Source organism: Lagopus muta, chromosome 1 (assembly GCF_023343835.1).
Source record: "Lagopus muta isolate bLagMut1 chromosome 1, bLagMut1 primary, whole genome shotgun sequence".
NCBI lineage: Eukaryota > Metazoa > Chordata > Aves > Galliformes > Phasianidae > Lagopus > Lagopus muta.
The window spans coordinates 103,280,258-103,307,787 of NC_064433.1; the positions used below are offsets into that span (position 1 = coordinate 103,280,258).

Genomic DNA, 27,530 nt, shown 5'->3' on the forward strand with positions numbered 1-27,530 from the left:
ATGACCACTGATGGCTGGATAAGGAGATAACTATATTGGAAAAACAATTTAAACCTGCTTTGACATCTAGTTTTTTAAATCCTTTTGGGGATTTGTGGCATACAGGTTTGTCAGCAAAAAGCAGTCCACAGGATCTGACCTATGGTAGCAATTTTCTCCAGTGAGAGCCATCCTTGTTTTATTTTGACACATTACGAATAACCGCCTCTGTAAGCTGACTAATAGTAACCTTCTCTTCACCTCCCATAACCTGTAGTAAGATACACAAACCGTCATCACAACCCAATGCAAAACTGATAGTGTGAAAGTCACTGAGAAAGAAATATTGCGGTGTCTAGCTGTGACGCTGCGTAGTATGATTCATATTTCTGATCTCAGTCCAGCTACTAGTGGGCAGGTGTCCACACCACAACACTGACGCAACTGGCACACTCTGTCCCACCTTTGCATGAAGCCCGTACTAAAAATAAAGAAATAAATAAAAACAAAGTTTGGCTCATTGTCATGAATGAAGTGACTCTAGGAGGGAAGGACTACAATCCGCAGGTTAAAGTAAAGGCATTTCCTTACAGTATGGAGAGGCTTGCGGTGCTTCCTCACTTTAATCATATCTATGTTGGTGACTGTCTTCTAGTTGCCGGTGTGCCAGTCTTATTTTCTTGTTCATGCAGTTGTCTTTGGATGGTGGGAGAAAAGGTTTCTATTGTTGTTTTAGCCCTGGTAAGTCATTGTACTGTGATGGGGAAGTTATCCTTCCCTTTCATTCCAGTGAGGAACTTTTTCATTGTAAGGGTGCTGTTTGTGGAAGGTTCCTTATTTTGCACTGTAATGGATATCTCAGGGAGTAAGATTGTTTCACTGTATTGTTTTTAAATTGTCACAACTCTTCTTCTGTAACTGGCTTTGTTTTGTTTCTTAATCACAGCAATACAAAATACATTTCTGCTTTTCTAGAACCTAAATAATTCCTTATTTCCCACTCATTGATATTGTCAAAGAGTTCATTAAGGCATCTCAAGTGTAGAAAAATAAGCATATACATGAAGATGTTTGTGAATATATGCAATTTAGAACTACTTTGAACAGATTATTTGAAATTGCCTTCTTGGTACATACTGGCTTTTAATGTCATCTATACCTTCTAGATGATGATGCTCCTGAAAACTCCTTCCCTTTGGCATTTCCAGAACTAGATCAGCAGCTGCAGGTAAACCTTTTCTTTTTTGACTGCAGTTCTACTTGACTGGATTTGTTTTGTTAAAAGACTCTGGATGTTACACTAAGATGAAAGTTTTCAGTGGTACTTCTCTAATCTATGAACATTTAATAAGACTGTATGTTTCCATAGAGGAAAGCATTGTCTTGTTAAGATCTGAGAAAAGTGTTTCAGCATCTTTAATCCAATTGCAGGGAAATAATTACTTTAATAATCTCACATGCTTTTATGTTTTTTTTTGTTTGTTTGGTGTTTTTTGTTTTTTGTTTTTGTTTTTTACAATTCCTGTGCAAAACACAGCATGCACTACTGCACAGTAATGGAGTTTTTGTGATTTGATGGGAAAGGAAATGAGCCATGCATGTATACAAAGTGTGCTAAGACTGTGATCAGCCTTCTCTTAAGCATCCCTAGAGAACACAAAGGTTCCTTCTGCACTGCCATCCCATCTCAATTCTTGGATAAGAAAGGCCAGTCATCAGTCAAAACCACTGAATTCATACTGCATGGCCAGCAAGCCTCACAGTTGCCCTAGAAGATGTCTGCAAGCAGTACAAGACAGAAGAGGTGAACTCCTTTGTGCCTGCTCTGATTTGTGATGCCAGTGGAGCCCTGACTGCTGGGCAATCAGGTAGCAATTGATGGCAACTCCATAGTCTGCCAGGCACAGAGCCAGCTCTGTGTCCAGGGATTATTTCCTTTTCCTCTCTGGCAGTTCTGGAGTGTTTGTTGGCCTCTGTAAGCTACTTTAGATCATCTGTTTCCCAGGAGCATTTAGACTTCCTCTGATATTTCAATATGAAGGCAGTTGTTTCCTGAGTGTAAATTGAGAAAGGCATTAGCAGAGCGTGTTGTTCAATGATGTCATCCTTCCTGTCCCCATCAACGAGTGAGACAACACTGGAGGGCTGCTGACTTAAAGGACTTAATTTTCTCTCCTGCTGTTCTCATCGAAAGGATGACTGAGGAAGGAATGGAGGATGACAGAGACTCTTCTTGCTCTGTCCCTCTAATCCTGGGAATAGAGACAGGCTGCTTGGGCATAACAAGGAAAGATTAAAGGAATGAATAGCACCTTACAGCCTGAGCTGAAAAGAGCAGCAGAGACAACTGATACTTTTTCTTCCCTCAGAAGAACTCCATTTCAGAAAATCTGTATTGTTTTGTGGCAGACACATTGAACAGAAAGTCAATACCTGCATTTTTTTTTCAGTCAGCGACACACTGTGTGTTCATGGATAAATTGCCTCATCCCTCTGTTGGTCTGCGAAATGAGGTTAATAATTACTACCTTCCTTGTCAAAGAGCACTGAAATGAGTAAGCAAAGGCTGCTCTAAAAGAGCAAAGTATGATTGTCATTACTGCTGTTGGTACCTAAAAAGAAAATTACTAGTGTTAGATGTAGGTATTTTACAGGCCAAGTTATTATTTTTTATTAGGACTTTTACAGCCCATTTCTGGAGCAAGTAATGTGCTCTAAATGTGTAATTTTATGATAGGCTGAAATAGAGTGGAAGACTTCAAGTGTGTTGGATAAATAACGGTCTGCTAAGTAAAATATTTTCAAAAGAAACTTCCCTTGCCCTCATGATTTCAAGATGACAACAAGTTCAAAGAACAATCAAAGGCTTTGATTCAGATTGTATTCTTCTTATTATCCTTCATTAACTATTTTAGGGATAAATCTGAGGTAATTCGAAGGATCTTATGAATAATATCTGATTCAAGCACTCGAAATTATAATGTTAATGGTGCTGCTTCACCCATTAGCTTTCCAAGCTTATGTGCATATTATGTTTAAATGTCTTAATGCTGAACTGGTGGCAGTTAGCATAGGGTTCTGAGCTATGTAGAGGTAATAGCTTTAGCAACAACTACTTTAATTTTTTTGCTTTCATCAATGTGGATCACAAAATTATAAACATTTAATATAATTAGGTTTAAATTGCTTTGAAATTCCAAAATAACAGTAAGTGTAAGAAAGCCATAATGTACCTAGTTACAATTTCTTATTAATCACATTTTTCAGTTAGTGTGATTCAGTTTGCATAGGGTATGTCAGTCCCGTATAGCATATGTTTGCAATTTCTGTTAATGGAACCTTGGCAGCATTGAAACAGGTAGCTCTCATACTGCAGAAGCAAACTTCAACAACATGGACATGCACCAGGACCTGCAGAAGTACTGAATAGTAGTGAATAGCGGTGTCCCTTACCACCCCATCCATGCTTTTCTTTATCCCAGAGTTAGCTAGTATAAAGCAGCACACATCTCAGCAAGCCCTTTAATCAACCATGGCATAGCTGCCTGAAATACTTGGGTTTGTAAGAATGTTGGTACATATTTTTATAATAAAAACATCACATATACAGCCATGAGATTTTCATTGCCGTGCTGTAAATACAGTCAAAAGCATTACTATTTTATTTACAGAAAAAAACGATATATGCAGGGTATGTGTCTGTACAGTACCAGGAACTTAAAAAAAGAAAAAAAAAAGACTGTATTTTTGAAAACTGGTGAGACCTTGAAACCTTTAAAAAGAAGAGCCCAAATTAACCGATCTTCAGGTTAGATTTTGAAAGCAGCTTGAAAGATATGCAAGTTCACAGAGCCACTTGGAAAATCAGTGCCTTAGTATTTTATGCATGCAGGCGTCAGACCACAGCCTGAGTACCAAGCAATTTGCACCTCTCTTTTGGGCTTCAAGCCCTTGCCCTTCTATCTTTGTCCCTGGCAGTCATCTTGGCTGTTTGAGCAGAATTACCTAGTGTTCCCACTTTTCCTCCCACAGTCCTGCCATGCCTCCTGCTTGGGCACTGGTGTCCGATGGCAGGGCAGAGTTCAGTGTGGCCATCCCTGGCAGGGTGATCGTGCCTGCTGTCCAAGCACTGCTGCCAGCTATGCAGAGGTGGAGGTAGGATTGGCTGGAGGAAGGGTATTTCTAGGAGACCAACTGCAAATACTTAATGCTCTGTAAGAATTCTTACTCGAGGGGAAACTAGTTGAAAGTCAGAGCTGCTTTCTGAAGAATAGAAATGATCGGTCCAGTGTTCAGATCAACTAGATATGTTCAGACAAAAACATCATCTTCTCCAATTACCTTTCTGAATGTTACTTTTTCCACTCGTGAGAGGAAAATGTTTCAAGAAGTAATACGTAAGAAAATGATACCAGTTCTCTAATTCAAAAGTTTTGTTCTTGTTTCTCGGCCTTTTAAAAAAAAGAAGTATTGTGTATGGCCAATCAGATGCAATAGCTCTATATATGAGAACACAGCAATTAATAGACAAGAAAGGCTTCATCTTTTTTGAAGCTTCGTTATTAAAAGAAAATATCTGAAGAAGTTCCTTCCTTAAATGAAACCAAACTCATGTTAGTAAGTTTTTAATTTGGCTTTCCTTTGTTCGCAGTATTGGAATGTATTATCTTCCCACTGAAAAGCAACACTTTGAGGATAAAGCACTAGCTTATTTGGGCTTCGGGTGTGTGTTCTTCCCCCCGTTGTACAAGCAGTTAAAGTCAGAGGTGAAGAGAGGCCAGTCTTGCTGCATTTGTTAGTTTGTTGTTGGGAAGTGTTTTGCCTTGTGTCAGAGCTAAACCAAGCCTTGATTAGCTGCACAGTGCTGATGGCCTCTCTGACAAACATTTCACTACTGATTTTGTCTATATTTAGACATCTACATCAGCATGTAAGGCCTTATTGCACAGGTCACAGAATGTAGATGCATGTATCTGGTATTAAAGACTTAAATTGCTAGGCTGTCTGTCCTGCTCCAGCATTTCCTGTGGTTCATCTCCCAGAAACAATTTATTCCATCTGGGTGTTTGATTCTAAATAGGAAAGAACACAAATCTCGTACAGATATATGGAGTGTTCTGTAACTCCTTATCCTTCATGAAATCGCGAGCCTGAGACAAGTGTTTGTATCATATTTTGTATGAATGATAAATCTCCTGTAATCAGTAGAGTTGGATGACCATAAAATTTCCTATGGCAGAGAAAAGACTCCAACTGTTCATAATATCAGCTTGTTAAGTCAAGGAGTTGTTTTTCATGCTTAAGTAGGAAATGTCTATACAAAAGAAGCGAGGAAAACATTGCAATAAGGACAGTTTGAATGTGACACAAGCATTTATCAGAAACCTTGTTTATTCTGTCCGGAACTTAAATAATGGAACCATTGCTACTGCTCACTGCCAAGACTACTGGTACACAAACAACAAAAAAAATATTTTAGAAAGTTAAAAAGCATACAGAAGTTCTAAACAGTTTGCTCTGTATTAAAAGCACTAAATTCCAAGAGACTTCCTACAGTACTTTGGTACTCTATAATTAGATTTGATTGCCAATGAGCTGATGAAGTCTCCCGTAACACTGCTGTAATAACTGCACTTTTAGATTCTGTGTGACATGGGTGTTGACAAAGCCAAAGCATCGCACTATGATTGCGAAAGTATAGAAAATCTCTCAGGCAATGAAAGCAAAGCTCTCAGTTGCTTCCATCCAGCTGACCTGAATTGTTTGAAAGAAAGATAGCTGCTTATTTCCATAGTAAAAGTAGACTAGACTAGATATATCCTAGACTAGCTGCCTGAAATTGCTTGAAGAGTTGCAGTTGCTACCAAAAAGGAGCTGCAATGTCCAGCTATCACATGAAAGCACAAGGCCATGTAATGAAAATAGGCCACATGCAAAATATTGTCACTGGGCTTTCTGTTCTTCCAGAATGGTTTAGCTGGATTTAGTTTACCAGACCTACAAAAAATACAGGATGCCACTCCAGATCTGGGCTGGAGATTACCTCCTAGTTGAGTCTGCATGCTCAGCTGGCAAAAATGCATGACACAATCTTTTTCTTCAAACTTCCCAGAAACAAGTCTTGATTTCTTTTTGAAGTACCTAGAACAACTACAACACCACAAACAAAAATTAATACATAAAAAATGGATTTTTAAAGTTTTTGAATACCGCAGTGACACTATTGACTACACAGAGCTTACAGATTTGGCTGTGAACTTCTGTGGATTGAGAATTCATGTGGCAAGGGAAAATGTAGTTTGCAAAGCGAACAAATCAAGGAAAAATGCACAAAACAAAATTGAAAATTGTTCAGCAAAGGTAATTAGAACAGCCTGTCTTAGGCAGAAAGCTCAGTGTCTTAGCTGTCTTTTCATGAACTATCCTTACGTATCGTCTTTCAACGTCTTTCATATCTGCATTTGAAATGAAAACCTAAACAGACATTGCAGATGTCCTGTACAGATGTACGTACCTATGTGCAGTAACAGAATAGCCTGTAACAGGATCTCTTAGTGTCTGTTTGCTGGGTTCTTGAGAAAGTTTGTCAAGGTGAGTCATTCCATAAAGTGCAAGGAAAATCAGACCTTGCTGAAAATTAGGGATGGCAGGGTAGACCAACGGTACCACTGAAAACTATAGTTTCTGTAATAGCTTTGAGAACCAAATCAGAGATGCTGTGTGCACATATTTTGCCAACACAGGAAAATGAGGGTGGATGACACTGAAGCCTGAAATAAGCAGGATTAAAAGTAGCAACTGTTGCCATTAAATATAACTTTCTTTGGCCGGAGCTTTTTTTGCTTACGTAGCAGGTATGCTTTTATATATATTAATTATGGACTGGCAAGACACTTCCTGAAGCATCTGAATGAAAAAAAGACACCATACTGTAAATTGAACTTTTTTAGGACTTCTGTCGTTTGTCACCTATGGAAGCTAGAGTGCTCTTACCAAAAAATAGCATACAGACTTCGTGGATTAGAATGGGGATGCCAGTTCTGTGCCAGAGGACTGCCCTCCGGGTAGGCACTGTAAGGCTTCATGTGGCCTGGTCACAGGTATTCATAGAATCATAGAATCACCAAGGTTGGAAAAGACCTAAAAGATCACCCAGTCCAACCGTTCACCTATTCCCAATAGCTCCCACTAAACCATGTCCCTCAGCACAACATCCAGCCTTTCCTTGAACACCCCCAGGACAAACTAGAGGAAAAAGCTTTGTCTGTAAGGGATTAGAGGAGTGCAGCTTGGATGTAGGGTTGGAAAGTGCATGAGAACTCTCTGTAAGCATATCACAGGGGTAGAATAGGCAGGATAAAGGAGCACCATTTGAATGAAAGCCAATGCTGGCATAATAAAAAAAACTGGAAATTTGTCTTCGGCAAAATGGGACTGGAAGTAACAGCATAATTTCTGGTCTTGGTGAGGCTCTGGGGCAGACCCTTAGCTGAGGCAGAGGACTTAAGCTGCTCTAACAACATGATAAGCCCATGGACTGCAGAATTTGATTCTGATAACGTGGGGCTGGATTCAGGTTTTAGCACATTTCTCCCAGTCTTATTTAGATGATTATGGACAAGTTCAGTAACTGCTACATTACTGTTATTTGTTTCTTTTCTAAGGAAATTTGTCGACACTGTAAATGTGTGCCAGTTCAGAGGTACACCTTTGGAACAAGTAACCTTCCCATCTTTCTGAGGTGTTTTTTTTTCAGGAGTTTGCCCTTCCATCTTCTGAAAATGCTTATTTTATTGGGAACAGATGTATCATTAATTCTCTGCACCCTTCTTTATGGCAAAAAGTAGGCTGTTCGACATGGCTAAAATAATTTCCCTGTGCTTATGTGTTGCTTGGTCTTTTATGGTGAGCAGCAAAGAAACAGAGTGTTGCTCCTTCACGTCTCTTGTGATTACAGTACAGCTGCTTGTTAAATAATGATGCATAAGCCTGTGTTTTATGTACCACAGCCCAGAAATTACTCATAGGAACTGTAGGTATTATCTCCAAAACCATTCTTAGAAATGTCAGTTTTACCAAAGAGCAAACCAAAATGTCCAGTCATACGAAAACATTATCAAATCTACATTTTAAAGTAAAATGCACTGTCCTGATTTTTATGTACCGAATAGGTATCTTTTCACAATTAGAAATAAAGTTATTTATTGTGTAAGAACATCCGTCAAAGTTGAAACAGAATTGTATGAACAGAATATCAGTAAACCGTATCTTTTATTGTCTAGTGATAAAATATCAGTGTAAGAAAAAATGACGCTGAAGAGGAAACAATGGTAGGAGTTTGAAAGCCAGCAACTGGTTCTAAGTGGGAATTAGATATTAAGGCTCAGCATGACTAGATAATTTTAACTCTCTAAATATATCTTTTGAGTGGGAAGCTGGAATACAGAAACTGAATGCTGCTTTAATTTTTAAACTGATTTAAACCAGCTAGTTTTGCGGAAACTATGTTGAAAGCAAAAGCAGGTTTCTTCTTCTTTGAAGTATCACTGCGGGGACTTTCCCTCACTGGGTATTGTTAAAGATCGTTTTGTTATGATGCATTTGTTGTTTGCTGATCTCTGGTAGATACCACAGATGCTACTTTGGCTCACCCTTGCATTCTTGGATTAGAGCGCCGAGACTTCTATATTCTGTCCTGTTAAATTTGTGGTTATTATTTGGGTGACTATATGAATGGTGCTATTGCTCAGCCACATTGAAATGCAATTAAAAGCCCATTCCTAGGACCACATTCACCCAGTAATGAACAGCCCTTTCTCTGGGGTCCCAAATTCTCCGAGCTCAGAACTGTGCCATGAAAACTATTCTGCTGTGGCATTTCTTACATTTAGAAGATGGAAAATGACTGTCTGTTTTAAATTTTCAATGCGGAACTGCATACCATCTGCAAATACTTTCAGAGGTCCATTCATTGGTTACATTTTTGCACTGGTGCGCATCTCAAGCCAACACACTCTGCCTCTTGGATAAAAACATTTTTCACATTTGTTTCTGAATGTGTTTGATAAAATATGTATTTCCAGTTTAGCTAGAACACAGGATTGCAAGACCATGGATAGGAAATGTCTGAAGACCTGTGTTTTTCTAAGAACGCACTTGGAGGAATATTATGCTACAAATAAGAGTCAAAATAGAACGACAAGAAATAAAAGTCTGCTTATGTTGTGAAAGGCAATTGGATTTCTTTAACTGGACAGTAAAGGAACTATTTTAAGTGCTTCCTTTTGCTTCAAACAGGTGGCTCAAGCATGCTATTTGGACTTCATTTACAGTCAATTGATTCATGGCTAATAACTTAAAAATAATACACTTCCTGAAAGTGTTGTGGTCACGATGTGCCAGCCAAGCTTGAGGCCTAAATTAAGTTGTACTCTTTTAAGGAACAAAATACACTGACACTTAACCACACTATATTTTCAAGTTTTTAGTTGAAATTCTTATGAAAAGACTTAGGACAGGGTGATTTAATCTGCTGTACTTAGTATGCACTGGAACAACAACAACAAATCTTTCTGTAATAATGTATAATTATTAATAACAATAAAGTATACAGGTTAGGGGATACAATGCTTTCACTTCACTGTTTTTTATCAGATTTTTTAATGACTGTCATCTTTCTACTCTGAATCTCACATACTCCTCTGGTGGAAATTGGACACACTTTGCCAATGCTCCCATAACATTTCTGCTAACTAAGTATATCCTCTTCTACAGGAACTAGCAGTGCAGAGAAACTGGAGACAGTCTTGAGCAAACTACTTAGAGATTGAGGCATTGCTGGGTCACACACACTATGAAATCTTGGCTTTACCAGGGTCAGAAGTGTAGCTCCTTGTGAATCTAGCAGAGTCAGCCCTAGTCTCAATTCACAGTCTTGTCCATTTTAATAATAAGCTGGAAGAAGCAGGGCTTCTATGAAAAAGAGTGTTTAGTCAATAACTTTCCATACCTTTTATTCTCCTTTTGAGAATTGGAGAATAAGGGCTGGTTTACACTCAAATTACCCTCCTCTTCAGTGCTGTAGTTTCTGCAGTGTAAAGATGCTCACATATTTTGTAGATATGACTGATGTGTCAGCTTTATCATTCTTACTTTTCTACAGCTGAAAAAGGAATAGGTAAGGGAGAAGTCTTTCTTTAAACAGTCTTTCATGATACTTTGCAAAGTTGTTGTGAAAAGCTCCGAAAATCCTTACAAAGATTGAAGGGTTATGCATATTCATGTGCAGAAAAGCATTCTTTCCCTTCTGTGGAAAGCCATCACTAGGAGTATTTTCAATACAGCAGCTTTTCTCAAAGTGCTCAACCTTTTCTCTAAGTATTCTCACGGAGATGAACTGACAATTGCATCTTTCAAAATATGTGTTTATTCCTAATATTGCATTCAAAAGCAGTATTTTTTTCTTCTTCTGTTCATAAAGCCTCTGCCTCCTTGTCATGACTCTAAGGAATCGATGCAGGTGTACAAACAACACTGCAAAATAGCAGAAGAGTATCATGAGGTGAAAAAAGAAATTGCTCTGCTGGAAGAAAGAAAGTGAGTAACTTTCCCACAGTATTTACTGCTGTATATTCTCCTTGTAAAGCTCCATTCTAAATGCGAGGGTCTTAGATGACACTTTGTGACGTTATTCCTCCCCGTGACAGTCACAGTACAGCACAACAGGCCCTTGGTTAGGATTAACTGAGGCCACTAAGAACACAGAGCTGTCAAAGCTTTGGGCCCTCAGTTGTTCAGAGTCCCTTAAAACCCTCACTCACAGCATCGGGACACTTTATCCTTGTCACATAGCAATCTAGATCATCTGGAGCAGTTACCTTGTTAGTTTTAGGGTTGTTTTTTTCCCAATGTAACTTTGTATGTCTTAATGAAAAGCATAATGGATCAGTTTGATGTCAGTTATTTGACAATGTTAGTAAATAAACCAATGTTAGTAAACAACCATACGTCCAAATGTTGCATGAAGTTCTTCTGATTGCTGTAGTTAAAGTTGTAAGTAAAAGTAGTAAAAGAAAGACTATAGCTCTTAACATGTTTGGAAGAGAAACATTCATAGCATAGCAATGGGGCTCAGAAAAGCTCTAGCAGAGAGGGTTTTGACTAGAGGAGGAACCATTCTAGATGTGTCATGGCAATAGCAGCACGAGATGACCACACAGTTCAGCCACATTTGCATCTGTGGGAGTCTGCAGCTGCAAAAGCAAGCTGAAGGGGTGGAAACTGGTGAAATTCTGTGGTCTTGTAAGATCACTGTAAGTAATATAGTGAGAGATCACTGTGAAACCAAACTTTGTGGAGTAAGAAAGTGACGCTTGTCTTTATCAGAGTCGATGGCTGTAGACAAAATATGGTTAGTTGTTGCCAAATGTATCAGAAATAGTTGAGGTTTCCCAGTACCAAATCCTCTTCCACTGTGGGATCTGCATGGCACTCAATTGCTATCGTATTGGCACAGAGGTTAAAAAAAAGGAAACGATAACCTGAAGAGTCTTAACACTACATTCTCTCAGTGACTGCACTTGATTCATCATTAATTAAACTTGGCCAGTGGAAAGTAACTGACGTTTTAAAAATTGTGTAGGGAGAAGATACACAGTTCAAATAATTTTACAATGATTTGTCAGATTTGATCATCTAATATAAGCTGTTTATGCGTTTAATTAAAAACCAAGGGAATTCAGAAGGAACCATATGTGCTCATCCTTTCTGTAAATGCCAACTGAATATAAAACATTGAATGTTGGTGCTTAGCTTCAGACACAAATTCAAATGACAGCCTTAGATTAATTGTATTTTGTAGCCCACCAATACAAATTCATTATTGTTATCGACTCATTCCTGAATCAGCTCTACACATTTGCAACGTTATCTTGAGACTCTTGAAAACTACACTAATATATATGTTCTGCATTTGCAAGAATAAAAAAAAAAGAATGCTGTTTGAGTGCATTTTTGCAGTCTGTGGTACTAGCTACGTTATAAACATTTTCTCCTTGAAAATGGCAGATGCATGCATGGAATTGTTTACTTGAGCTCAAAAACTATCCTCATCAGCCTCTGAGACCAGAAGAAAGTTTCTCAGCAGTTGTAATTCTGGATGAATTAAAGGGCTTCAAGCTGCCATTTTCCTTCATTTCAGTAGAGGATGCAAACAGTGCATCTGAGGAAGTTTCCATATTTCTATCTCTGCTGAACTTGCGTGGTGGACATAAGATTTCATGCTCCAGAAAATACAATAATAGAAGAGCAGCTGAATAAGGCAGCAAATAGAATTCTATTACTACCCTTCTTACGACCCTCCTAATTGCACATTTGTGGCCCAGATGCTCACATGCTTCGTAGCCGTGAAGTCCCTAGAAGTGAAAGATGTCAGTGCAGCATCTTTCCCCACCTTTCAAATCTTTTAATCAAAAGAAATGGACCAACAAGCATTAGATCAAAGATTCTTATTTCCTACCGGTAGGCGCACTGTAGGTATTTGATTTTGAGGCTTAAAAACCTGCAAATACCAACTGAAACTTTTTCTCCAGGGAACTATTTTTGAAGTCCCTTCCTCCATATAAATCTCCATCTTTCAGTGGTTTGGAGGAGGGGTCATGGTACTGTCTTTCCTCTTTGGGATGTCTTTCTTTTCTGTAGCACTATGTTTGTTTTTTAAACCTTTGAGAAACGGAGACATTGTTATTCCGTAAAGTTTGGTTGAAGTTGGAAGGTGGATTAAAATCTTACTAGGAGATACACACCTCTACACACATGTAAGGATGCAGGACCTGAACACATTTACCTTGTTTTTTATATAAAACTATGTTGAAAGGAGTATGGGTGTAGAGATAAGCAAGACATAAATGAAATTTTTGGTCTAGCAATCAGTGATTTATATCCCAAATTATTCTCAATAGTAACAGTTTGAAAGTTATAGGAAATTTATCATATGCTGAAGTGACAACGTGAAGAGTGGATCATGACGGCTGGGGTGCCATGCATATTCAGTATTCCTTTCTCAGAAGAGAAAGATGCTTTGTCTTTTCTAAATGAAGTCCAAGGTGATGCAGAGATTTTAGACTAACGAACAGTTATAATCAAATGGAAAATGTGGAGATGCTGTAGCTTTCTGAACCATGAGCAGATGAGGAAATGTTACAGGTGTCTTAATTTTCTAAATTTGAATTTGAATGTATGGAAGTGGAGAATCACAATTGCTTAATACATCTGCCTATTTCTTTTAAATATCCACGTGATAAAATGGACAAAGAATCCCTTGTAATGGGAACAAATAATTTGTGCAGTGTTTTTCAGCTTCCGTTTTTACTAAAGACAATGAGAAGTGCTATTGGCTGACGGCCCTGTTAGTCTTCTGAATTTCTTCTTCACAAGTCAATTCACCTGTGGAACTCAAATGTTGAGTCCCACCTGGCAGTGTCGGCACCTGTGGTGCCTACTACTAGTAACAGTGTGCATGCAGACTATTGATGGTGGTTGTCAGGCTCAAAGCAGAAAATAAGATTTTTTCTTTTTAATTGGGTGGCTAGGAGAAAGAAAGTCAACCTGAAATTAACAGTTATTGGAGGTGTGGTGGTTTGGTGGTTTGTTTTTTTTTTCAGCCTCCAAAGTTCAGAGTAACCTTTCATACAGAGAAATAACGCATAGGTATACTTATAAAAGAAGCATCTTTAAGAAATAAAAAGATGAATAGAATTAAAATAGTTACTCTTTTTGAAACTTTTCAATGGTTTTTAATTCTTAGTTTAGCTTGTCTCTCCCTGGAGTGTGTGCATTATGTATGGCTGGAGTACTGAAAGGCAGTAGTGTGAAATGACTGGGGTTGCTTTTCTTCAGAGCTAGAACAGAGCTTATTTGCCCCTTCTATTTGGTGTGCAGTACAGAAGGAAAGGGAATCTACTAGACTAGTAGTGAGAGAGAAGATGACAACTATTTCATAAGAAAATGGGAAATGTGAAAGGGAGGTTTCAGGTTCAAAAATGGAAAAATCAGAGGGCAAAGCAATGAGAAGGTAGACTGAGGTAAGGAAAAAGACAAAAGGAAGCAAGAAATTGAAATAATTGAAGGGAATATTAAATAGATTTGCTTTGCTAACATAATTCATCATAGCTCTGTTTGCAGTCTTGACTCAGACTCTTCCCTTTTATGCCAACAATACGAAGTAGGAGGGACAAAATCAGTCTGGAATGGGAGACATGATCAAAAAGAAAGAAAAGGGTGGGGAAGTGAGAACACACCACATTTAGGTCACAGAATGTTATTTAATTTATGTTCCAGAAACACACATGTATTTCCATAACAGATGTTTTTGGGTATCTAAGTTTGGGTGAAAGGGATGGGATAGCTGGTTATTTTGAGCACTTGTTATATTGCTATTACTAGATAATGACCCTGGATTATGTAGTTAAATATTAGAGTTGCCATGGTTGCTCGCTATACCTTATATTCTTAGCTCTGGCTGCTTTTCTCTTTTTCCTCTCCCAGACAATTCTAATATAACTGTCCAGAAAATATCACTCGACCACCACCTGGTTTAGGTTCACTCTTCTTCTTTGCCATGGTTATGAGGGTTTTTCCTTCCTTTGCACGTTACAGTAGACATGCAGTGGAGATGTCCACTGAATTTTGTGCGAGCCTTCTATGTGCTTCAATGTGTTACTGTGACCTTGGAGTATTTCTAAGGTCTCAAATTCAAGTGGCTCCTCCAGGCACACTTTTTGGTGTGACTTTCCCTGTGCTGTTAAGAAAAGTCCTCTTCAGACTTCCAGATACTGCAGAAAAAGGCTGATGTTATGGCATAAAAACAACCTTTTATCTTACTATTTTTTTTCATTCCAGACTTGATTTCTTACGCACATCTTGTTAACTTGCCAAATCAGTAGAAATTAAAGCTTTTCAAGTACAAAGAGAAACCACAACTTCCCCTGTTGTAGTAAGAAATACGTATCTTTTATCTGCTGGTATTGGAGAAATAGCTTTATTACAGCCTGTTTATTAACATTAAAACAGGCTGCCTCACAGTTTAAAAATTAGTTACTGGACTTTAAACATGCAAGGTTAGTCTTCCCAGTCAGCAGTTATCATACGGGGGTGTTGTGATTCCTCCTGACGTGAAAGCTGTGTCAAATATGGGAAAAGTAAATGACCTTATGGCCACCAGAACACGTCAGCTAGGAAGACTTGCATTGTACCACGTGTGTGATCCTGAATACCTTGTTCAGAACTGCAGGGAGACAAGCCTGTGTCTTTGCACTGTGGAAGCAGTTTTCTTTGAGTCTGGTTTATCTGTCTGCCAATAGATTTATCTGGAGACAAGTATATCTGCTTCGTCTGTCCCTTTTCTTGGTATTTATTCATTGTGAATATTACTATAAAGTAATTCTGTTCTTTGCATGGGCAAAGTCATTAAGATCAGGACTAAAGTAACACTTTCCCTAAGATCATGCTGATTTTCTTTTCTTCTTTTCTTTTTCCTTTCGTTTTCTTTTCTGTTATTGATTATGGTTTATTGGTTTATGATGCAAATCACACTGGTCTTTCTTTCCCACCTTAACCCCTCCCCAGGAAAGAGCACTTAAAGTGCATGTTACAGATTGTCTCAAAAATTGAAGTACCTCAATACCATTTTAGAAAATACCTTATAAGTGCTGTTAATATTTAAACATGGGGTAACCATTAACAGCAAACACTGGTTACACAATGATAAATCTATTTATTAGTCATCCATAACAAAGGCTAGATGGTGCAAGAGCTTAGTATGGTGTTCTTTAACCTCTGAGAGCTAAGTTCAAATTCTGGATTAGATCAGAAGCAAATGTTAGTTACTGTCCTCATCCTTTGTAAGCTTCGTAAACCACACCATTCATAACATTTAGCAATTCCCTGGTATTCTAATTTTAGGTCTCTGTGGCAGGCTGGTAGTATTTGCCTGAAACATCACCCTACCCTGTAAACAGGTGTTGATCCTGATGGGAAGGGAATAAGTAGGTTCTGCTGACTCAGAAGAGGGCAATTTTACTACCTCAGGGCAAGGAAGGGAGGTCCTAGAGTCTGGACTGCAGAAATGAGTTTACTTTGATCTTAACTCATTTTTGCTTTCTTCAACAGCAAAGCTAACTCTCTGAAAAAAAAAATAAATTAATAATAATTTAAAAAAAAATCTATGCTACTTGAGTTTCATTAGATAGCAGCATGAAAACCATGCTTGCAAGCAGCCTTATCAAATCAGGACTGGCATTCATTAATAGAGCTGTCTGAGTTTGTACGCTGTCTGCCTGTGCTGCCTCTGGCTCAAGTCCAAATAGGGTAGGCAGTACCTTTCTTTCACAAGTGCTAAAATTTCCCATGGAAAAGGTTTATCTGCTCTTACTATGCTGATTACTTACAAGTGTGTTCACTGCCCCTGCATTTAAGAACCTCATAAAGAGTGAGAAAATAATTATTCCAAATTAATTGCTTTAGAAGACTCCTCATCCAGCAGTCTGTAGTGTGAAAAAGAGTCATGTAATCCTTCCGCCCAGCACTGCGCCAGTAGAATAATTGCAAGAAAGTATTGCTAAAGCTCTCTTTGGGCTCTAAGAGACAAAAATCTTCCAGTGGAAGCTGAAGGGGCTGAAGTGATTAAGCTAGTAAAATTTCACTGCATTCAATACATTTCTTACTCTCTAAATCTTACCTGCATTTTTTTGCATGTTCAGTAGCCTCATTAACAGGAACTGGAATATCAAACTGTCTGGCATGATCAGTTCATCTAGCCTACATCGAAGAGCAGTAGATGTAGCACAGCCTAAACAATGAAAAATTAATCTGTTAATGGCTTTGCTGGTTTTAAAATTTTTACAACTCCATTATGCCAAATGTTAACAGAATTCTACTAAAGATTGGCAAAGACCTCTCAGATCCCCCAGTCCAACCACCAGCCCACCCCCCCCACGCGCACTGCCCACGTCCCTCAGTGCCACATCCACACGGCTCCTGAACACCTCAGGGACGGTGACTGCACCACCTCCCTGGGCAGCCTGTGCCACTGCATCACCTGTGCATTACACCAGTGGTCTAAAACAAAGCTGAAACATAGCTACAGGAGGGCTTCCATATACTGCATCTTGGGGGTGATTTAAAGTGCTGTAAAGCCTGCTAACTCTCCCCTATTTCTTTTTTGTATGGGAATCATTTTTTTGAGAAATGGGTCTGCCACGGCTCTCTTACAACTCGTTGAACTGCAGTAACTGCGGCTGTAAACAGCCAGCAAATCCTTGGCTAAACGATGCTATCTCTCAAAGCTGCAGTAAAGAAAGATTAAATTAATCTTAAAAGAAGGCCAGATAGGACAATTGTTTGAAAACCCAGGTGCTTAAAATCTCACTGCTAGAAACTGTGGTTTTGCAGGTGTAAGTAATGCAAGCGATCAGCAAATACTGAAATGTTATCTTTTTGTGAATGCTCTGACCTATGGAAGCGGAATCACTAATCTGTAAGAATTTCCTGCATGAAAGCACTGGTTCAGCTTGCCAGGGGACTCCTTCAAAGACTGCAGAAAAAGCAATCTGCTTTGAAGGCATTACGTCTTCCAGCAGATGACCTACAAGCATTGTTTTGACGTGACTGAGAACGTCAGAGAGCTCCAAAGAGTTAAAAGATTAACTAATCACTGAGATAGAGTGATCAAAAGAGCCAAGAACCCTTTAAAAGAGACTTCTTGTAGCAGAGATGAAAAATGATTTGACTTAAAGGGAAATAAAACAGAGGTCAGACTAGTCTGCTGGGTAACTAAGTGGAGTGCGATTAGATATCCCATATGCGTTCAGCGTGTTTTGTTTTAAGGCCTCCGCTATCTTAACTCCTATGGAGGGAATTTCAGCTGATGGTCTACAGTAGCCTGTGACTTCTGGCCAAATCTGGGAACACAGGGCACCAGGTGACTCCAGTTGGGATGGAGCAACAGCTTGAATTCTTGGGTGTCTGCACTCAAAAAGGCCAGGAGGGGTCAGGTTTGCAGTTGGTGACCATGCTTCAGCAGCAGAAGTAAGGTCTGAGTATAAAAACTGAAAAGAAGTAATTTGTTCAGTTCAGATTTGTGTGCCTAGTGTGCTCTAGAATCCTTTTTCTTGGTAGCACAGAAAACAAAACCGGGCGTGCTTCACAGAATACACCAACTGGATAAGCAACTGGACAACAACAACATTAGAAAACCTTGATGGCTTTCAAATATATTTGGTATGGGAGAGAAAAATAAATTGCTGCTCTTCTTACACAGGCAGCATATAAGCATTCCGTCTCCAGGATGTTGGTCCTCCCCTTACGGCTGCACAGTGAACTCTTACTGAAAGTAGAGATATTTACTTAAAGGTCCTCAGCATTTTGCAGGTTTGACCTCAGGAAAACAAACCTATCACAGAATTCATCTTTTAAAGGAAAAAGAGCATCTGTAGCAGATATGTATTCTAGCTGTGTATTTCACATCAACAAGGTGTACTCCAGCTTTCTCCTAACCCATGACGATACGTATTTTGCTTGCTGCCATTTTTAATCTTTGTGAATTTCTTTTTAATGTTATTGTCAGAAAAGAGCTGATTGCCAGACTGGAACAAGTGGAAAAAGAAAGCATGGATGCTGCTCAGCTGGCCAAGGAGTATGCAGAACTGACAGAGGAGAACCGAACACTGAAGCTGGCCCAGACACAGTGTGTAGAACAACTGGAAAAGCTCAGAATACAGTACCAAAAAAGGCAGGGATCCTCATAACTCGCAACTAGCTTATGTCAGGCAGTTAATACAGGATTGATCCTGTGTTGGAAAGAGATTTTAAAATAAAGGTCTGTTTAATATGTTATAATACTTCACTACAGATACAGAATATGTAGAAGTCTATATTTGATTTAATGCTTGCCAGCCAGTAGCTTAATATAATGGATATTTCATCCATTATATAATGGATATTTTATTTCAAGTAACATAATTGAAGTTAATCTATCCCCATTATATGTTCTAGTAGATCAGGTTTCTTTTCTAAACATATTTCTTCCAATTTAAGAAGATATGGACACACTAGAAAATGATATAAATAGTCTCTGTGTTGGGAATTTGGACCATACTAAGGCATACAGCAGGGACAATGTTAATATATGGAATACACGTATGTTAATTTTAGTTTGGTGAAGATTTTTAAAATTATATTCCTCATGCCTAAAGTGTTTGGAAGTTATCTTAAAACGGATCTCCTCATGGGTAAAAACTAGACTTTATTATCCCGTGTCAGCTTTACACTGTTGTATAAAATCAGATAAGTTGTACATTAGAATTGAATTAACCCAGTTACTAGTTATGAAGTGAGAGTAGTGACAGCAATAATTTGCAAGTTTTGAAATTGCAAGGAACAGATGAGATCAGGCTTTCCTTCCCCAAACGTAGATGACTTGAGAGTCTTTTTTTACTGTGCTCTTTGCCATCTGAGAAATGAAAAGTTAATATATGAATGCTACCATCCGAGTTGTAACTGAGAACATGTCAGTAAGCGTATCATGAGGGTATTTTGTTCTCATCTTCTGGTCTGTTTGGAAACGTAAGTAGCTATAAGTACAGACAAGAGTTCCATGATACACAAATAACCTGGAATTAAAATGCTTGTTTTACTTGCTCTGTTTATCCCTGTATTTTCCTAATTCAATTGAAATTCTTTGTTATACTTCCATTTCTATTCATACAGTATTTTTTTCATTAAAAGCAAATATGGAAAAACCATTTTATGTTCTGAACATTATTAAACCTCCCTGTATTTTTAGCTGGAATTGTTAATTCGTCTTGTTACATCTTCATGAGGTTGGAATTCAATACAAACTTGATTTGTCATCAGTTCTAAAATGTCTTAGTAATTGAAAACTTCAGATTTTTACCTTTAAGTGTGACTATTATCAGTAAGCTCTTAGGTTTTAGGTTCATCTGAACGTTTCCTAGGGAAGTCCTTTGGCACCCCAGTGACTCTGGCAGCAGAGGCTGGAGCATGAGCTGCCTCTTCACCTCAGCATTCCCCATGGCAAAGAGTGGAGGCAGGCCCTGCTTTGCTGCCAGTGCCTCACATTGCAACAGGAGAGCATGAGATCACGGGGTGCAGCCTTGTGCCCACTTCTCCATCTGGGATGACAGGGCAGTGTATGTGCACAGCACTTGTTCTATCACCCCACCCCAGTGGAGACGTAAAGGGTGATAAGCAATCACATGTGCCTGTTTGCTGTCGGACTGCTTTATGAGCAGTAAAACACTGTGCAGTGGTCAAGGCCACAAGCCTGCTGGAGTTCAAGACACGTTTGGACATACATAGGTTTTCATAGAAGGACTCAGACACAGAGTTTGAATTTTGGGTGGCCTTGTGTAGAGTCAGGAGATGGACTCGATGATCCTTATGGGTCCCTTCCAACCCAAGAGATTCTATGATTCTGTTCCTCTTTCTGAGCCCACTGTTACTTGAGGACCCAGTTTGCACTCTGCATTGTGAACACTGGAGAGAAAAAAAAAATACGGTAATGAATAAAAAGCACTTGGGATGTCAAACTTGGGAATGCTGGAAAAGCCATTCTGATGGCTAACATACCTTGTGCAGGCTTCAGGATTCCATTTTGAGCACTGGATGCTGTGGAATCTGGGATCACAATATCACAGAATCATAGGGTTTGGAAGGGATGTCTGGAGACTATCGAATCCAATTCCCTGCTAAAGCAGGTTCCCTACAGCAGGTCGCAAAATGTGATTCAAAGAGAGTAGACGAGTGGAATTTTCAAAGGAAAGGGGCAAGGAAAGACATGAAAAGGGCTCAGATAGCAGGAGTTTCTAAACATACAAAACTATGCAGATAGAGTCTGTTACACAGCGAAAGTGTATTCCTTGTTATTATTTGGCAAATATAAGCAAAAATAAACATGCAACTACAATGACAAACAATGACAAAGATTTGCTTCAGACCACTTAAGAAAGAAGTAAATGGGTTTAAAGGAACAAGACCTGTGCTATCCATTTCCTATTTTTACTAACTTCCTTCCATCGTAAAAAGTGCTGAACAAGCTTAATTTAAGTATTCCAGTTAGCAAGGATATGACTCATGCGGTCTCATAGCAGCCAGATCCCAGGGTACTTTCACATGTGAAAAGTCTGGAAGATAAGAACCTGCAGCAGGTTTGGGTTTGGCAGCATGTTTTTTTCTCTATTTTAATGTTCCTCTTTCCGAGGTTATCTCTATTCTGGTGGCTTCTGTGGATTAATCATCTTCGGAAATGTGTCATCTCCCTTGTCTAAAAAGCTTTGTTGCCACCGAGGCCCTTGTGACCATGACACGGAGCTCATTTTCCCCCACCTAACATTCTGCGCTTGCTTGATGCTCAGGATGACAGCACTGGAAGGGCCAGGGGGGCTGCTGGTGGGAGAAGCCTTGCTACTCTTCTTGTGGAGGAGAATGCAAAATGGGCACTGACTAAAGAAGAAGGTCTCGGGGAGAGAAATTTTGCTTCAGGCCTAGGCATAGCAGGAGGAGTGCTGATTCTGGCCAGCATGACTATGAGGAAGGTTGGCAGAACGCACTGTGGCTCCAATCTCCCAACTCAGTGAGCATTAATACGCACGAAAGTTGGACTTTCAACTCTTGAAGTGTTCTCTGAAGCTAAATGCCCCAGTCTGCGATACTCTGTGTATCTCCAAACAGGCTGTATTAGTGGCCATTTTGTGTTCTAATCTGTGTGCCTCAGTTCTATATGAGAGAAGGGATGGGAGCACATACTAAGAAACTTAATGCATCTTTCAGTGTAGAAAAAGTAATGTGGGAGACCCATGGATAATGCAGATGTGGTGAATGCCCAGCCCCTGGAGACACTCAAGGTCAGGCTGGATAGTGCTCTGAGCAATCTTATCTAGCTGTAGATAATGCCTGTTCATTGCAGGGGAGTTGGATCAGGTGGCTTCTAAGGATCCCTTTCAACTCAAATGATTCTATAATTCTATGAATATCCTTGGAAAATCCATACAGATACTCTTGCGTGTCTTCAAGTGGCACCAAAAGGTGTGTAATAAGGGAGCCCTGGAGCTGTTTCAGAATGAGGAGGAGAATACCAAGTACCAAAAAGCTGCCCCCAGTTGCCTATCCTGCAAGGAGAGGAGAGAATGGAAGCAAGGTAAAGTTGGATGGGCAGTCTTCACTGTTTCTTCTCTCGGATGCCTTGATTTGGAGATGATGCTTCAGATGAACAAAAAGCTGCTTAATTAACGTTTAAAATTAAAGAAAGCCTACCTTCTCGGAATAGATTCTTCAGCGTTCCTTAAAAGGCGTATCATATGTTAGTCACACCCATATGAATAAAAGACTGCAATCATTCACAAAATACCTCAACCCAGGCTTTCTAGACTGAACAGTCCAGTGGTTTAAGCTGTAGCAAGCAAGGGCTTTAGCATGAGTCATTCTGCATTTCTGTGTGACCATCATCAGTTCCCCCTTCTAAACCTCAGTTCCTTCAGTTCCCTCATTCTCAGCCCATGCATCCTTACCCCTTCTGGAGAACAGAGCAATACTCTGGAGTGCAGATCCAGTTGACTGGTGATGTCATGACATGGTCTGATGATCACTTGTTCTTCACATGTCTCCCAAAGGTTCAGGTTGTAGGACACTATGACTGAGTGCTGGGGCATGGCTGCATGGCAGCAAAGTGCTCAGCCAGCTTGCAGCTGCCAGCTTTGAGGTGCTTTGTCCTTCTCTGAACTATTTAGGAAAATATGAGAATGAGTATCTGTGGATTTAGTTATTTGACTGAGTTGTGCATTAAATTTTAATAGATAAATTAGGGAAATGAAATAAGGATGTGTGTGCTGATGTAACAAATGCATGGACAGATGCAAGACCGAGCTTTGGATGGCTAGGGTGAGCACAGGGATATGAGAGCTGCGAGAAGGGGAACTGGTGAGTGAGCTGTATGCTATGACTGCTGGCTTGCTTGCTTTTTATGGCTGACATTGGAGGGGTGTGCAGACAGTTATTCTCAGCCCAAAATTAAAAAGCTTCTCTTAAAGGTTTTATACTGGGATATTTTACACTGAAATATTTATTTCCAAATATTTACGTTATGGGAATGTTCATAGAGTCATAGAATGGCCGGGGTTGAAAAGGACCACAATGATCATCCAGTTTCAACCCCCCTGTTGTGTGCAGGGTTGCCAACCAGCAGACCAGGCTGCCCAGAGCCACATCCAGCCTGGCCTTGAATGCCTCCAGGGATGGGGAATCCACAGCCTCCTTGGGCAACCTGTTCCAGTGCCTCACCACCTCTGTGTGAAAAACTTCCTAACATCTAACCTAAACTTCCTCTGTCTCAGTTTAAAACCATTCCCCCTTGTCCTATCACTGTCCACCCTATTAAACAGCCATTCCCCCTCCTGTTTATACACTTCCTTCAAGTATTGGAAGGCCACAGTGAGGTCTCCCTGGAGCCTTCTCCAAGCTAAACAAGCACAGTTCACAGAATCACAGAATCGTAGGGGTTGGAAGGGACCTCCAGAGATCATGGAGTCCAACCCCCCTGCCAAAGCAGGTTCCCTACAGCAGGTCGCACAGGTAGGCATCCAGGCAGGTCTTGAACATCTCCAGAGAAGGAGACTCCACCACCTCCCTGGGCAGCCTGTTCCAGTGCTCCGTCACCTCACTGTAAAGAAGTTCTTGCGCACATTTGTGCAGAACTTCCTATGCTGCAGTTTCCAGCCGTTTCCCCTTGTCCTGTCTCCACTCACCACTGAAAAGAGTCCGGCCTCACCATTCTGCCCCCCACACCTTAGATATTTATAGACCTGGATCAGGTCCCCTCTCAGTCTTCTTTTCTCAAGGCTGAACAGACCCAGTTCACTTGGCCTTTCTTCATAGGAGAGATGCTCCAGGCCCTTCACCATCTTTGTGGCCCTCCGCTGGACTCTTTCCAAGAGATCCCTGTCTTTTTTGTACTGGGGAGCCCAGAACTGGACGCAGTGCTGCAGATGAGGCCTTACCAGGGCAGAGTAGAGGGGGAGGATCACCTCCCTCGACCTGCTGGCCACGCTCTTTTTAATGCACCCCAGGATGCCATTGGCCTTTTTGGCCACAAGGGCACACTGCTGGCTCATGGCCAACCTGTCGTCCACCAGGACACCCAGGTTCCTCTCTGCAGAGCTCCTCTCCAGCAGCTCATCCCCCAACCTATACTAGTGCAAGCAATTATTCCTCCCTAGATGCAACCCTAGATAAGTTCCCTCAACCTTTCTTCATAGGAGAGGTGCTCCAGCCTACTGATCATCTTAGTGGCCCTCCTCTGGACTCATTGCACGAGCTCTGCATCTTTCTTGTACTGTTTCTGTCTCACATGCTTAATATGAACAGAGCTACCTGGGGTAAAGAAGCTTATAGTTTTGCAGAGCATTCTCATATACAAAGAAGAATAACCAGCACTGATATATGGCTCTATTCTGCTGGTGTAGATGTATCTATGCTAGTGACTATATTTGCATTAAAAATAATTAAATTACAGATTACGGCCTATATATAATAAAAACTACTCTGAAAGTAGACCTCTTTGGCACTGAAATAAATGCATCCCCACTAGTTGGCTTTTACTGCTACCACCACAAAAGTGCAGTATGTTGGTTGTATTAACTAGACCCCCAGTGACCCATGTGAAGGGACAGTGACACGATGTTCGTGAAGGGAAAAACCTCCTACTTCTGCCTCGTGACTTCCCTGCCAGCACACAGCCCTCCTCCGCAGCCCGCTCCCCACAGTGGGCTCCCAGCCCTCTGGCGTGTGCCTGTCAGCCACCCTGCTGCATGGGGCTGGCTGGAGGTGTCTGCCCCTGAGAGTTGCTAACAGCAGCCAGCAGAGCAGCAGAGTCATCCTTTGAAAATGTTACCTGCTGAAAGCTTCAGCTTCCTTCTGCTCAAATCCTTCTGCGTTCATGTCAGCACAGAGACTCACTGATAAAATGTCAGTACAGACAATACTAAGGAAGTGGTCATATTCACAGAAGGCAGACTTGTTCGGACATATTCATAGTAATACAGTCCTGAACGTAATTTTTTGGTGGTCCTGTGTGGAGCCACGAGTTATACTCGATGATCCTTACAGGTCCCTTCCAACTTGGAATAGTCTTTAATTCTTTATTCAGCATATTTGGGAAGCTCAGTCCTTTGTTGTGTGTCTGATCAGAAAAGAAGTCTGCTGCTCACATGCAAAATAAAACCTCCCTGTGGAATACTTCCTGGTGAAGGGTCTGGAGGACAAGGTGTACGAGGAGCGGCTAAGGCCCGTCGCTGTGCTCAGCCCAGAGCAGAGGAGCTGAGGGGAGGCCTGATGGCGGTTGCAGCTCCTCACAGGGAGCGGAGGGGCAGCGCTGAGCTCTGCTCTGTGTGACAGCGACAGGGCCCGAGGGAACGGCATGGAGCTGCGTCAGGGGAGGGCAGCTGGGGGTCAGGGAAAGGGGCTGCACCACAGGGCGGTAAGCGGGGAACGGGATGCACGGGGCTGTGGGCACGGCCACCAGGGATGGAGCTCAAGGAGCATTTGGACAACACTGTCAGATGTAGGGTTTGATTTGGGGTGATCATGAATGGAGACAGAATTGGACGTGGTGATCCTCATCAGTCCCTTCCAGCTCAGGATATTCTCTGATTCTATAACTATCAGCAGGCCAAGGAGAATGAGAATCACAGAATCATAGAGGTTGGATGGTGCCTCTGGAGACCATTGAATCCAACGCCTACTAAAGCAGTTCCCTACAGCAGGTCGCACAGGAAAACATTTATACAGGTCTTGAATATTTTAAGAGAAGGAGACTCCACAGCCTCTCTGGGCAGCCTGTTCCAGTGCTTTGTCACCCTCACAGTATAAAAGTTTTTCCTTGTGTTCAAATGGAACTTGCTCTATTTGTGCCCATTGCCCCTTGTTCTGTTGCTGGATTCCACATTTCCTGAGTGTAGGACTTGAAAGTGATATGCAAAACTGCTGAGCACTTGCAACTGCAACCTGAGTCATTGGATACATTACTCCGAACACAGTAAGAGCTAGATAAGATTGATTTACTATTGAAAAGGAATACACAAACTGTGAAATAATTTCCGAAAAGGAGTATTCTTAATAGAAAGAAAAAATCTGTGGTAAAAGTTCTCAGCTAAACTCATTTACATCCAGCCGTTCATTAAAATGTATTAAAAAATCTATTTATGACCTTACCAAAAACATCTCGTAAATCTGTAGAAGGCAATGTGACTGTGTGAGCTCCCTCTAGTGGGTATCGTCGCATCTACCAATGTCACTGAGAGGCAGATACTGACGTCCGAGTAAATGTTTTCAGTATGTAATTATATTTATCCGACTGGAATTTTGATTATTTTTTTAAGTAGTTACAACTACTAATTCTTTATCTAGTTTAGGAGAGGATACCAATTTCTCACTATCTAATCACAGCTCCATGAAGCTATCAAAGAGAGATATCCAATATTTTTTTACATACTATGAACTCTTACATGAGGATAAAGTTTTCAGCAAAGCCTTGGACAGCAGCTAACATAAACTCCAGAGCTGAATGAGTTCTGGCATTCTAGAGAAGAGAGAGAGTTCGCAATACTTACATGTCATGTGTGTCCAAAATAGTTCTGTTGACTTCAGCTGGATTTATTGATCTGTGTGGATTCCTGCCTGGAAATCTGACCTAAAGAACTTTACAAAGTACTATCCAGTACAAATCGATTGCAGACTTTTTAGGCAAAAGGTATTTATATAATAGCAGAAAAATTAAGAATGATATGCACTTTAAAAAAGACTACAGTATGATGACTCACTATTCCTCCTGTTGGTGAATTAAATCTCATACAGCATTGTTTTCATGAGTTACACATTAAAAAAAAAAAAAAAAAAGAAAGAAAGAAAATGCAATATTGTCTTCTTCACAGAATCACAGAATCACAGAATCACCTGGGTTGGAAGGGACCCCAAGGATCATGTAGTTCCAACCCCCCTGCCTAGCAGGGCCACCAAACATACACATTCAGATCAGGTTGCCCAGGACCCCGTCCAACCTGGCCTTAAACACGTCCAAGGACGGGGCATCCACAACCTCCCTGGGCAGCCCGTTCCAGGGCCTAACCACTCTCCTAGTAAAGAACTTCCCCCTAACATCCAACCTAAATCTTCCCTCCTTCAACTTAAAACCATTTCCCCTAGTCCTGCTGTTGTCAGCCCTTTTGAAGAGTTTACTCCCCTCCTGGGTGTAGGTTCCCTTCAGGTATTGACAGGCTGCAATGAGGTCACCCCGCAGCCTTCTCTTCTCCAGGCTGAACAAGCCCAACTCCCTCAGCCTGTCCTCATAGGGGACCTTATTTTTCTTTATTCAGAATAAGCAATCTGAACATCCCAAGTGCCAGACTTCGGAAGTGAGCCCTAATGCACGGGCAGTGTTCCAGCCACAGGTCAAGTTTCAGTGACCTAAAGTGGTTGTGCTGGAA

At 40.6% G+C, this 27,530-nt stretch overlaps 2 protein-coding genes across 6 annotated transcripts in view; one reads left to right on the plus strand and one right to left on the minus strand.

Moving 5' to 3' along the window:
• The window catches only part of MAP3K7CL (MAP3K7 C-terminal like), a 35,105-nt gene extending 15,295 nt beyond the window's left edge, over nt 1–19,810 (plus strand). For all 5 annotated transcript variants that reach the window (XM_048934166.1, XM_048934167.1, XM_048934168.1 and 2 more), the window contains 3 exons: nt 1,146–1,207; nt 10,460–10,575; nt 18,602–19,810. In XM_048934166.1, coding sequence (XP_048790123.1) covers nt 1,146–1,207; nt 10,460–10,575; nt 18,602–18,782 — 359 coding nt within the window. In that variant the 3' untranslated portion in view covers nt 18,783–19,810. The remainder of the gene's footprint in view (nt 1–1,145; nt 1,208–10,459; nt 10,576–18,601) is intronic.
• Nucleotides 16,980–27,530, minus strand: part of LOC125688291 (claudin-8-like) — a 338,757-nt gene continuing 328,206 nt past the window's right edge. Inside the window, exon 2 of the mRNA XM_048934170.1 lies at nt 16,980–17,074. The gene's annotated coding sequence lies outside the window, so the exon portion shown is untranslated. The remainder of the gene's footprint in view (nt 17,075–27,530) is intronic.